General features: G+C 55.3%; 1 protein-coding gene across 3 annotated transcripts in view; it reads right to left on the minus strand.

Annotated features, from left to right (window-relative positions):
- TCOF1 (treacle ribosome biogenesis factor 1) overlaps positions 1–12,567 on the minus strand; it is a 37,955-nt gene that overhangs the window by 3,290 nt on the left and 22,098 nt on the right. For 2 of the 3 annotated variants that reach the window (XM_074960296.1, XM_074960295.1), the window contains exons 9-15: positions 11,284–11,458; positions 9,054–9,202; positions 7,282–7,482; positions 6,155–6,437; positions 5,760–5,845; positions 4,503–4,722; positions 1,886–2,440 (exon numbers count right to left, since the gene is read on the minus strand). In XM_074960296.1, coding sequence (XP_074816397.1) covers positions 1,886–2,440; positions 4,503–4,722; positions 5,760–5,845; positions 6,155–6,437; positions 7,282–7,482; positions 9,054–9,202; positions 11,284–11,458 — 1,669 coding nt within the window. The remainder of the gene's footprint in view (positions 1–1,885; positions 2,441–4,502; positions 4,723–5,759; positions 5,846–6,154; positions 6,438–7,281; positions 7,483–9,053; positions 9,203–11,283; positions 11,459–12,567) is intronic. The other variant, XM_074960297.1, reaches the window with a different exon arrangement.

The following is a 12,567-nucleotide window of genomic DNA, read 5'->3' on the forward strand; positions in this document are numbered from 1 at the left end:
AAAGGACCGGGGTGCATGTGAAAGGGGACTGGGTCAGAGCTGCACTGGGGGTCAGACACTGCTGAGAGGCAGGGGGGGCGGGGGGTGTCTCTGCCTCGCCCAGCAAGCCTTTGGCTGTGCCCCTGCTAGCAGCTTCCCCACCCTTGCCTTGCATTGCTCCATCAAGCTAGCAATGGTGGCAGTGAATGCCCAGCCCTGCTGCTCAGGGCCCACCTGCGCCCGAGGGACACTTTGAGAGGGAAGCTGGAATGCTTTTGAGAGCATGCCCCATTCTATCCTACGCTGCACAGGGCACATGCAGGCGTCTCTCGGGCCGGAGGCACTGACGGGGGCAGCGGCAGCTAGGGCCTGTGCTAACATTTCAGCCCGCTCACATGGACTGGGCACAACTCTGTGGTGACACAGCCCGGGGCACATTCCCACCGCAGCTGATACTGCGAAGTGAATTGGGGGTTCTCCAAGATGGGGCATGTGTGGGGGAGAGCCAGGCTGGGAGATCACTGGCACTGAATACACATACAATTAAGAAACAGAAGAGCAACATGAGCAAAACTGTTCTACGAGGTCTTAATTCTTGTAGGGCTGGAGCACCCCACAAAGCCCACCCTGGACAGCCTGTCCATCTACCCCACACTGCGCTGCCGGGCCCCTCTCCCGGACGAGAAGTTGGATTTTTGCATGATCGAACAGGATCTGCTGGGGTTTCGATCGTCCTCTCCCTTTTCTGTCCTTTATTTTGGCCCCTCCCTCCGGGAGCTGGCACCTCCAGTCTGCAGTCCTGTGCTCTGCCAGGTACCGTGGGAATCTACAATGCACTGGTGCGGAAGGCAAAGCCTTAGCAGGGGCTACCTGCAGGGCAGGGGCAGAAACTGCTCTTTTACTCGGAAGTGACAAAGTGCAGCCCAGCTCCATTCTCTCTCTCTCGCCCCCCGAGCAGCGCTAACGGCACGGAGTCATCTTCGGGGATCGCTGTGGCTCACTGCCCCGCTGGAACGTACCCTAACAATACGCAGCCAGGCAGGGCCCGCTGTGAAGCGCGGGAGTGCCAGGCTGGCGCTGTGAAGACGACAGCTCCATGCAGAGCCTTTCCAACATGGGGTCACTGAGAACACCCAGCTCATCAGCACTTCTGCCGTGCACTCGGGGAGCTGGCGCTGATCACAACCCCAACCTCCATCCTGCCTGGCTGGGAACTTCACCCTCTGTTTCTCAGAACATGCCTGGGGCCTTTGTCAGGCACCAGCTGGGAGCTGGCATTGCCAGCCAGCTCGGCTTCAGCCCTTTAGGGCCGGGCAGGCACTCACAGCGCTGCAGGGTTTCACCAGTGGCCCCAGGAACAGCTCTGTACAGCTTGTAACTGGCAGCTTGTAACTGGCAGCACTAAGCCTGCCGACTGGGTCCTGCCGGCATTCAGAGTGGGGAAGGGAGGGGGCCCAGAGCGAAGGGCCGGGGCATAAGGGCATTTCTGGAGAAGGGGCAGAAGCAGACAAACTCCTCCCTCCAAGCATCGCTGCGACGGACTAGCAAGGGCGGCAGGACCGCTCTGCGGACAGACACGTGCCCGGTGCCTAAGCCAGGCAGGTGGGCAGGCCGCCGTCGGAAGCAGAGCTCGTCACTGCCCGCAGCCACCTTTTAATAGCAGAGTCGTTCTCTGACCCGGGGTAACATTTATTCAGTCGCTTGCTTAACTAGTTCAGCTCAACCCTTGACTGGATTTGGGGGGCGGCAGCGGAGCCCCAAGCTAACCCTTAGGAACCAGGCCCTGGGGTGCCATTTAGGGGGTCCTGCAGTGGAGACCAGCGTTGGGGTGAGCAGCGGGCACTGGCCTGTCTACAGAGGAGCGGGGACAGTCGAACCGGGTGAGGGACAGCAGCAGGGCCCTTACTTTTACTGGCTTTCTTCTTCTTCTCCTTGCTGCTGGCTGGTCTCTCCCCTTTGCTTTTCTTCTTTTTGGGAGTCTCGAGGCTGCTTTTCAGCTTCTTTGGCTTGGGCTCCGCAGGGCCGGCGTCCCCTGCTGCCAGCTTCCTTTTCACGGAGGATTTCTGCTTCTTGTTCTCTTTGTCCCCACGTTTTGGTGCTTTCGCTGCTTTCAAAGCCTTGGCTGAGGCCGCAGGGGTTTTCTTCACTTTCTTCTGCTTCTTCTTCCCTCCCTCCAGCTCCCCCGGCGCTGGCCCTCCCGGAGCCTTGGCAGCAGTGGTAACCCCGTCTTCGCTGTCGCTCATCGAGCTCTCTCTCTCCGACTGAGCGATGGACAGTAGAGCATACGGGGACGGCGTCCCCGGAACGCCCGCCAGACCGCCAGCATTCTGAGTCACCACCAGGGCTTTCTTTGCCCGCGAGGCTTTGTAGCTGGCGCCTCCTTCTCCCACTTTCCCTGCCGCCGTCTCTTTGCTAGAGGCCACTTTTGCGGCGACCGCCCCAGAAGAGGACGACTTGCTCTCTGTGGACACAATTTAAAGAAGAGGATTTAGGGAAGAGATTTGGTTATGACCCAACCCGCTCGAGAGAGGCTGGTGTTTAAGAGACGCCTTCAGTCCCCGCCCCCAGACACGGTAATTTGTAGGTAGTGGTGTCATATAGAAATAGGCACTAATCTCCCCAGAAACATAATGGTGTATTGTTACAGGGCTCTGTGAGGGGGAGTGGGGGAAGTCCATTAACTCAGAGTACAAAAGCCAGGTTTGGGCTACAAATTAAGAGTCCAAAGGGCTCATACGAATGGCCGAACTGGGTCAGACCAGATGCTTCAGAGGGAATGAACAGAACAGGGCATTCTGGTCCCCAATGTGTGCCCTAAAAAAACCCCCAAACGAAAAACCAAACAATTTGAGAATTTTAAGTCTCTACTCAAGAGAGGCCCAGATTAAGAGCACTGGCTGGATCTGCAGGTGTACAGACATGGCTGTACGTGGGCAACTTGCACTACGACTGTCTCAAGACAATGCTCTTACATCCCTCGACTTTGAGAGTAGATTCTAGATTACAGCGATCCCTTGCAGACATCTTGTCTGACTTCCTGATCATCACAGACCACAACACAGCTGTGTAGGGAGGATACCGACGAAACCCAAACAGATCTTTCAGTCTTGGATTTCTACTATTCACTTACAACCATTCAATGGCGGTGGGGAGAAAGGTTTTTAACCACACAAAAATGATGGGGGTATGGAACGGCTGCCATATATGGAGGAGAGATTAACAAGGCTGGGACTTTTCAGCTTGGAAAAGAGATGACTAAGGGGGGATATGATAGAGGTCGATAAAATCATGACTGGTGCGGAGAAAGTAAATATGGAAGTGTTATTTACTCCTTCTCATAACACAAAAAATAGGGGTCACCAAATGAAATGAATAGGCAGCAGGTTTAAAACAAACAAAAGGAAGTATGTTTGCACACAACGCAGTCAGCCAGCCTGTGGAACTCCTTGCCAGAGGATGTTGTGAAGGCCAAGACTATAACAGGGTTCAAAAAAAAGAATGTGATAAGTTCATGGAGGATAGGTCCATCAATGACTATTAGCCAGGATGGGCAGGGATGGTGTCCCTAGCCTCAGTTTGCCAGAAGCTGGGAATGAGTGACAGGGAATGGATCACTTGATTACCTGTTCTGTTCATTCCCTCTGGGGCACCTGGCTCTGGCTAGTGTCGGAAGACAGGATACTGGGCTAGATGGACCTTTGGTCTGACCCAGTATGTTCATACATTCTGTTTCAATCATCCACCAAATAGCTCTGTTCCCTTGTGTTTCCCTTTGGCTGGCTCTTCCCCAAACAAACATTTCTGAATGACACGTAACAGAGAAAGCTCCATGGAAGATGTAGCAGGTGAGTATTTTGTTGGTAGCATTTGATAAAGTGATTCTTAAATCGGCATTTATCAAGTGTTGAGACATTTTCCAATCAAAAATGGTTCCCAGGAGAAGTGCAGCATATATTTGAAGACAAACACCTCGCAAGTTATCAGGTTAGAGAGATCGCATTGCTCGCTGGTCTTTGACTTTAGAAAGAAGTTTGGCAACTATCACTAGAAATGTTAGTTAAACTTCAGGATTCAGAATAGCCTTGCACATGGGAACACCCTGTAAGCTGTATAACTGAGCAGGTGTATGCTTCCCAAAACTTCCCAACCACCCCCTCCCGAAAGGATGCAGAAGCCCACGACAGCTTGCAATGTTGCTGGAGGTGTCCAGCAGGGGGCAGCAGCAGACTGTCACAGTAAAGGACACGGTGGACTTGTGATTCGCACTCTTCACCTGGACTCAGATTTCAGAGACGGAGAAGACCTAATAGATCATCTACTTCAGCCCCTGCCAATGCAGATTTGTCCCCGCAGCATATATTCTCCAAGCTCATCTGAAAGTCCCAGCTGATGGGGTTTCCACCACTTCCCTTGGAAGATTACTCCATGGTCTAGGGTGTCTGGAGCCCGGATATAGCGCACATTTAGGAGCCAGCTCTAAAGCTGCTCGGGTTTGCAAGCTAGATCACAGCCCTAGGACTAACCTGCCTTCTGTTCGGCTGCCATCTCCTCAGCATCCGTGTCGGAGTCGCTGCTGTCACTCTCCGTGGCGTCAGGCAAGCCTGCTTTCCCAGGTTTGGCGAGGGTGCTGGCAACGGCGGCTGCTTTTCTACACCCCGGTTTGGGGGAGGTCAGGGAAGCAGGTTTTTGCCCTTGGGGTGCTGCTGGAGCCTTAGGAAGACCTAGATAACCTGTGAGAAGGGACTGAAGAGCACACATACGCTGAGTGAGACACACCGTCACCGGGGCTGGACCCTCTTGCCTTCACCCAGGGCATTTTAACTGCCTCCCCCAACTGCCCCTTGAGCAGCCCTCCAGGTTGGCAGGCTCCCCTCAGCTGCCCTTCGTGATCTGGGGCCACTGGAAAGCGGAGAGACAGAAGCAAAGTGCACCTACCAACACACGACACAGGGAGACCAGGGGTTTGTAGGGAGCCCACTGAACCTTGGGCTCTACCCCACTGCTCCATTATTAGCCCCTCTCCTGTCCCACACCCCGGGCCATGGAGGTGGGTACAGGAGTGTGCTGGGGGTACCCCAGTGCTGGGCGTACCCCAGTGCTGGGCAGCTGGGTGGCGGGGAGTGGCACAGCTGGGGTAGCTCACGGAACGAAACCCAAACAGGGAGGTTATGTATATGGCTGCTTGACGAGTTTATGACATATGTCGTAATCCACTGTATATTTGCTCCTTTGCTCTCTCCCGGTTAAATGTGCCTGGGGAGGTTTTTGACCATCAGTACATTCCTGTGCTTGCATGCAAAGCTGATGCATTACAGATGTACTGCGCTCCCTAGATATTACTAATAAAGGGGGTTTACTGGCTTAGACATGGGTTTAGTTACAAATACACGTTGCTGCTATGAGCACGGATAGTCTCCCTTGTTTGGCTATTTCAGTGCTGCAGGGCACCAGGCTTCCAGTACATGCCATTTTATTCGACGGCCATGTCAGTACAGCACCAGGCAAGGGCAGAGCCGCGCTGCGATCTGTCCGTCAGCGTGCAGGAGGGTCCCGAACACCCGAGTTCAAAGTCCCGTCCCGTCCCCCCCCTCCACGGGAGGCACCTGAAGCCCAGCACCCTTCAACCGCCCCACCCAGCCGCCGGAGCGGGTGCAACTTTAGGACTCCAGGGCGGCAGCAGTGGTTTACCCCGGTGCTGACTCTGGCCCGGTGTCTGCTCCATCTTACAGAGCAGAGGAGAAAGGCAACAGCCCCAGCCCGCAGGGTACAGGACCCCTCACCTGCGAAGGCTGCTCTTCTTCCTCGCTGGACTCTGAAGAGGTGCTGTCGGCCTCCTTCGTCGCTCCCTGCTTCTGGGGCGCCCCTGCTGGAGAAGCAAAGTGCCCACTGAAGTCCTCCCACTGGTCCAGCCCAGCGCGCGCCCGAGAGCTCTCTCTGGGCGTCGCTCCCGGATACAGGCTGCAGCGGGGCTCCCCAGAGACGTGTGCTGCAGAGAGCGTCCGCTCCTCTACAAGGAGCCTGCTGCTTCTTGTCACTCACAGCCTCGTGGGTTAGCGAGACCCATCCCGCCAGCTAAGCCAGGCCCAGTGCACAGCGAACCCTCGTTCTCCATGCTGCTTGCTGGGCTGGCTGCCCGCAACCACTACTGGAAGTCCCCCAGAACAGCATCTCTTACCAGGCTTCAGGGGCTGCTTGGCCATGTCCTCCTCCTCCTCGCTGTCGGAGGAACTGCTGCTGTCCGGGCTCTCCCGGCCTTTGCTGGGTGCGGGCGGCGCCGCCTGGCTCTGGGTGGCCCTGCCTGCAGCGTGAAGTCCTGCTTTTCCTGCGGCTGTGACGGGACCTTTGCCCTTGGCAGAAGGGCTCAGCAATGCAGGGGCATTTGCTTGCGCACCCTTCCCTGCAGGGGCAGCAGCTTTACCTGAGGCAGCCCCATGCTTCAGGCAGGAAGGAGGAAGGGGCTGAGGGCAGGGAGAAGGAAACAAGGAACATTTTAGACAAACTGGGGGTGGGGGATTCATAATTTCCCTGAGCTTTCCAGAGCATCCAGCGTACCCCGAAGCCTGGGAGCTCTCATGGTGAGGGCCTAGATGATCGGGGGGGGGAAATCTCTCTCACGCAGCTCAAGGGCAAGTCACTTCACCTCCGTGACTCAGTTTCCCCATGGGCACAATGAGGAAAATGCCACCTGCATCACCGGTGGTGCTGAGGAAGTTACGATACCCGAGGCAATCTGTAAAAGGAGTGAAGATCCTCAAATCGAAGGTGCTACCAAACCTCAGAGTCTCCTCAGTAACAGAGGGAGGAGAAAGCCCTCAGGGACGCAGCTTGTGCCCGCTGCTCTGGCTACCCCTCAGTCTGTGGCTGGGGGCAGCAGCAACAGCTCAAATCAAAGACAGATGGAGAGGGAGAGAGATGGTCTGGTCACTCCAGATCTTTAGTGTAAAGAGGTGCAGGGGAAGCTACGAGACAGCACTGACGTGAGCCCGGAGCCATTATCTGGGAGGCGGCCAGCAAGACAGGCCTGCGGGGAACTGCTGAGAGCTGAAAAGGAAGTTTTCAGCAGGGTGCTCTTACCAGGAAAGAGCCAGTTTGAGGGGGAGAACTGCAGCCTTCTCAGTCGAGGCGACAGGGATTTCTTTCCCCCCCTGCATTGGGGTAACTGTGCTTACCGTGGCTGTTAGAGTCGCACTGCAAGCCCCAGCCAGCCTCTGGAGGACACTCCGCCAGTCCAGGCCCACAGGCTCCACCAGATCTCCTTGCAGCGCCGCGTGTGGCTCTGCACACCCAGCATTTCTTTCTTACCTGGCTTACCGGCTTCTCTTCCTCCTCGCTGTCCGAGGAATCGGAGCTCGAGCTCTCGGGCGCTTGGCCAACTGTGGCAGCAGCTGGCTTCGCAGGGCTGCTGGCCACTCTGTTGGCCCCTTTTCCAGTGGGCAGCATGGGCCCGGCCGTGCCCAGAGGCTTTGCGGCTGGGGCAGGTTTAGGTTTCACCTGGGCCAGTTGCTAGGCCAGACAAGAAAGGAGGAATGTCAAGACAGCATGGTGACTTTTAAAGAAATACAGCAACAGAGTTGAGGAGCCTGGAAGTCCAGGGAATTAGACCCCATTTTGCAGGAGGACAATGCATAGCCAAGTAAGCCTCTGTGCTCAGATCCCAGGCTGATGGGGACATACCGAGATAGAGAACAGGACAAGAGCCCCCTGGGAAATGTGCTCTCCCTCTCTTTTCATACACCCCACGTGGTTTACAATGATGATTAACAAGAATGTGTAGCATTTCATCACAGTCCAGGCCTATCACTTCCCCAAATGGGAGGGCAGTGGCCACCGGGGGTTGACGGGATAGCCCTGGAAGGAACACCATGCTCTGGGGAGGTAGACTATTGGCAGAAGCAAGTGAATACAAAGAGAGGAGGGCAGGGGAAGCGATCAGTCTCCTGGTGTCAGTTACAAGCCAGGCTACGTGTGTGGCCTCCCACACCCAGCAGACACCCAAGCTTCTACATGCCGGGGCTCCGTGGGATCTCGCAGGTTTCTCGGATAGGACATCTGGTGCGAGATGCCATCCAAGGGGCTGTGGATCCAAGGTGTCTAAACATTTTCGGCCGTGATTTAAGAGCTCAAAAAATCACTGACTGCTTTTATGTACCTCTAAAATATCAACCCTCTTAATAAAGGAGCCCTTGTGCCAGCCTGCCAGCTGGGGAGCACACAGCTTTCTGGTCATCCACAACACAGGGGCATCCCATTTCTATCCCCGACTCCCAACAACAGGGCCAACTAGGCTGGCGCTTTGCGCGGCACGGACACTTCTGGGAACGGGATGGAGAGCACCTAGCCCCTCTCCCAGAGGCCAGCCAGCAGGTACCAATGATTTCAAACACCTGGGAGCAGAGCTGGAGCCAGGCAGCTGGAGCTGAAAGGCTGTGGGGCACATCTGGAGCATTGTGCAGTTCAGGAGGCACTGCTGGGAGCGGAGAACCATGCCCCGGCCCACTAGAAGTTAGAAAAGCCACTGAGGCTGCTCTTATTTATGGCAGCTTCTCCGGTGGCACGTGGGCCACCCTGCAGCACTGAACAGCTGGAGTACAGAGGATTCTGGTCAGTACATCCCTGCCAGGCTTGAGGGGGCGGGGATGGAGAGAAGAAGAGACAGGGGGTTATGCTGGTGCTACAGGGCTTGGGGACCCCTCCTGGGCTGGGGGAATTCTCCACTGTGGGGGGATCCAGCTGTTTCCCAGCTTATTTATTCTACAGGAGCGGCACAAAAAGAGGCCCAATTATGGGAAGGAATGGGCCTGTATGATTATCGCTGTCACAAGGCAGCCAATCCCTCCATTGCTTCTAACCTCCGAACCCTAGCCAGGCCCCATTGGTTGCAAAGGTCCCTGTGCCAGCTGTCTGGGATCCCCAGCACTGACGGACATTTCCCAGAGCTGGGTTTCCTGAAGAGCAAGGGCTCCAGACAGAGTTTCGCTAGTCACCATTCCTCGAAACCCCAGCTCTCAAAGAGGCCAGCTCAGCAGAGCTTCCTCCTCATCGCCTGACAGCCGCGTGGTCTGTTTGCTACTTACCTGCGGGGGTACCTGATCCTCCTCAGAGTCTGACTCCTCACTGGACTCCTCGCTGCTCTCTGCTGCCCCTGGTGCTTTTGGAAGAGATGCTGGAAGGGCCTGGGCCTTCTTGACGCTAGTCAGCTGTCCTGCAGCAGCGGTCTTCACTGCTGAAAGAGGTCGGAGAGAAACCAAGGGTAAGACTGCAGGCTGTTTATAGGAAGACAATGGCTGGAGAGACGAGGGAGGCTGCCGATGCTTCAGTGTTCTGATTTTAGCCTGGGAGAGAAAACCCTGCTGGAAGGGGAGAGCTGCTAGAAGACAATGATTTCCTTTCCTAACACCTCCTTCTCCACAAGATTTCTCTTGCTGCCCCCAGGCCCTGGCTTTCTCTTCAGTACGACTGAAGGGGCCCAACAGGGCATGGTGCGAAGGGTGGCAGAGGGATGGAACAGTTGGGAACGCCACGACCATGCCAGAATAGCTGAGCTGTGGAGCTGGAGAACCCTTCCCTCCCGCCTTTGTGCAAACAGACAACCACCACCAGAAGCCGGCAGGAATCAGTAGTGGAAAATGTTAGCAACTGACAGCTGAACAATGCCCTGTGCAAAGCCTGCTGGAGGCTTCTGTTTATTTCCTAGGGGGCTGCTGTCTTCCATATCCCACAAACCCTCCCACCCCGACAGCTGGGGAGAACGTCAGCCCATCACACTTTGGCTACTAATAAAGTTGACTGAGAGGGTTTCTGCCTGTTTCCTGGCAGCAGTTACACCAACAAGCAATAGAGGCCAGCCGGCCTATTGCCTGGTGCTTCCACTAGCCCCAGAACACAAACCAAGGGGGTGTCGGAGGTCTGGACAGCCGTGCAAGGGCAGATCTGTGTACGCTCAGGCTATTCCTCTGCGCTATGGGCAGGCTCCACTTCTCAGCACTCAACCCCACGTGTACTGCTAACAAAAGCTCTCCCCACCTCCCGCGGGCACAGGCCGAGTCCCGTTTTACCAGCTCCCTGCAACAAAGGACTTGACATTAGCTCAAGCTCTCCCTGCAGGAAGGTCCTGCAATAGCCATCTACAGGTGCAAGACTTCTTTGTAATGAAATCGTTCCCTCCGGCATCCTCCCTGCATCCAGGCATCAACTGCTGAGATGCCAGAAATAACTTCTGGTTGCTCGTGTCACGAAACCCAGCAACAGAGACGAACCAGCCTGGAGCATGCGTTATCTGCTAAGGCAATGCCTCTGCACTGCAAACAGGGACATTGCTATGCAAAGATCACAGTCACCTGGTGACCACTGAAGGTTCATGTCCATGGAAGGGAGGAGATGGGTCAACTGAAAACAGCAAGAGTCAACTCGGACAGTCATCAAGCCCCTCCATTTACTGGGCTCCCATGGGTTGTCCCAGTGCTGCCCCAGCACGCCACTGGGCACACCCCGAGTTTCCTTTGCAGGTCTAATGACAGGGGCCCTGCATCTTCCCGGGGGACTTAGAGCTTGCGCTCTCTGGGCCTTGTAGCTGCAGAGACGCCGGAAGACTCTGGAGACGGGGGCAGCAGCAGGGAAGCAGGAGAAGATACGCATTCTGCCTGGGAGGCTCCTCTGCATTTTCGGTGATCTTCCTCTATCCCCACTTCAGACATAACCATGTCCTCATGAGACTCCATGTTGTAGCCAGCCCCGGCCCACTCCAGGACAGCTGCCAGGACTCCCTTCCTACCCCTTCATCAACCAGAGTGGTGCAAGACTTCCTCGCCTGCTCCAGGAGGAATGGGGATGACAAAACTCCCCCAGGCCACACAGGAGGGGAGAAGTGTGGCTTCATTCATTACTAGTAATTTCTTCCATCCACGAATCTCAAAGTGCTTATTAATTATTATGCCAAGGCTCCTCCCTCCATCTGCACACACTGGGGGAGTATGTTAGCAGCTGACCCATGCTGGCAATGCTGGAAGGAATAGAAAACAGAACAAAAATAACCCCCTGTCCCCCCAAAAAACCCAACTCTTGTGCCAGTTTGGAAGGACACTCTAGAAGAGACAGGAGGGAGTTGCATGGACAGGTCTTGCTAACATCAGCTTCAGAGCGACTGGCAAAGTCTGCATCCCCTGGCAGTTCAGAGCGTGCCTGGTGATGGCTCTTAGGGGGCAGCCCCGTCTAGAACATGCCAGCTGCTCAAGCCGAGAAGAGAAGCAAACCCCGCGAGTATGGAGGAGAGAGGCCCTGAATACCAAGGGAAGGCTAGAATCTTACCAGCGTTAGGAGGCGGTTTCTGTGCTGCCTCGTCCTCCTCGCTGTCTGATGACGTGCTGCTCTCGCTCTCGGAGTCCTTGCCCTTCAAGGCACCTCCAGCTGCTTTCCTGGGGCTCCCAGCTTTACCCACCAGGCTGGGCTTGATGCCAGGGGAAGGCTGAGGAGTTGGTAATCTCTTTAAAAAACAAACAAAAAAACCAACAACACTGAGCCAGGGTTTGTTTCCTACACCCCATATGCTGCTGTGATAATTTAAAATGCTCCCTTTATCCCCAAAGAACATCACAAGTTTGGAGATGGATCATGTCCGAAACCAATGAAATGCAGCTACCTCTCTTGGGTGGGAGGCCAGCAGCTGTTTGCAGCAGAGAGAACCACCACCCAGCAGTTCAGGCAAGAAGTATACCGTATCCAAATGGAAGAGCGCAGGGAAAACTTGGAGGGAGGCCATATTTCGCTAGAAATTAATCAGGCCACCAGGGTTAAAACCCGTACCCTTTCAAAAAGGACCAAGGGATCTTTAATGACCGGGGGTTCAGCACCTCATTATCATGTCTCACCTGACAACTGTACCAACTGCACGGCACTATCAATAGGCCAAAACAAGGCAGCTTGACTTGGAAGGGAGAAGGCCACCTACAGAAAACCCCCACTGCCTGCAGGGGCTAGATGTCCCTTGGAGACTGCTCCCTTGAACACTGACTGTCGGACCCTGGTGGCTTGTGACACTTTGAGGGACCCGAGCACAAGGTGAAATGACTGCAAGAGTCCACCATCACAGCAGCTGCCTCCTGGACACAGCATTAGAGAGGCGTTTAAGGGAGACAGTGTCGCACCGTTCCTAGGAAGCACTTTGTCCAGAACGCGAGCAATTCATTTGTCCATGAGCCTAAATAAGCAGCCGTGCAACTCGAACATGGCGCTTGGGTTGTACAGCAGCTGGCCGCGTTTGGATTTCTGTGACTCAAGGCAGTGTGTGAGCCGCGTCTCAAGGTCTTGTGCAGCTGATGAGTTGATGCAAAGAGGTACCAGTTATTCTGGCACGTGAAAAAATTATTCCAGCCAGGTCTGATCTTCTGGCTCCCATGCGGCGCAGAGAGAGCTTCCATGCTCCTCTCACCCTTTGGCTGCTTGCAGAGGGTGTGCTAAAGAGAGGAAGTCCCACTTGCAGGAAGTTCGGGAGACTTCCCCATCCTCTGGGGCTCTTCAGGGCCGGTGAGGCTCTGCACCCGCTCAGGCACGCAAACATGGCCTGATCTTCACATGCTGGGCTGAACGCTCAAG

The sequence above is a fragment of the Natator depressus genome, chromosome 8 (genome assembly GCF_965152275.1).
Source record: "Natator depressus isolate rNatDep1 chromosome 8, rNatDep2.hap1, whole genome shotgun sequence".
NCBI lineage: Eukaryota > Metazoa > Chordata > Testudines > Cheloniidae > Natator > Natator depressus.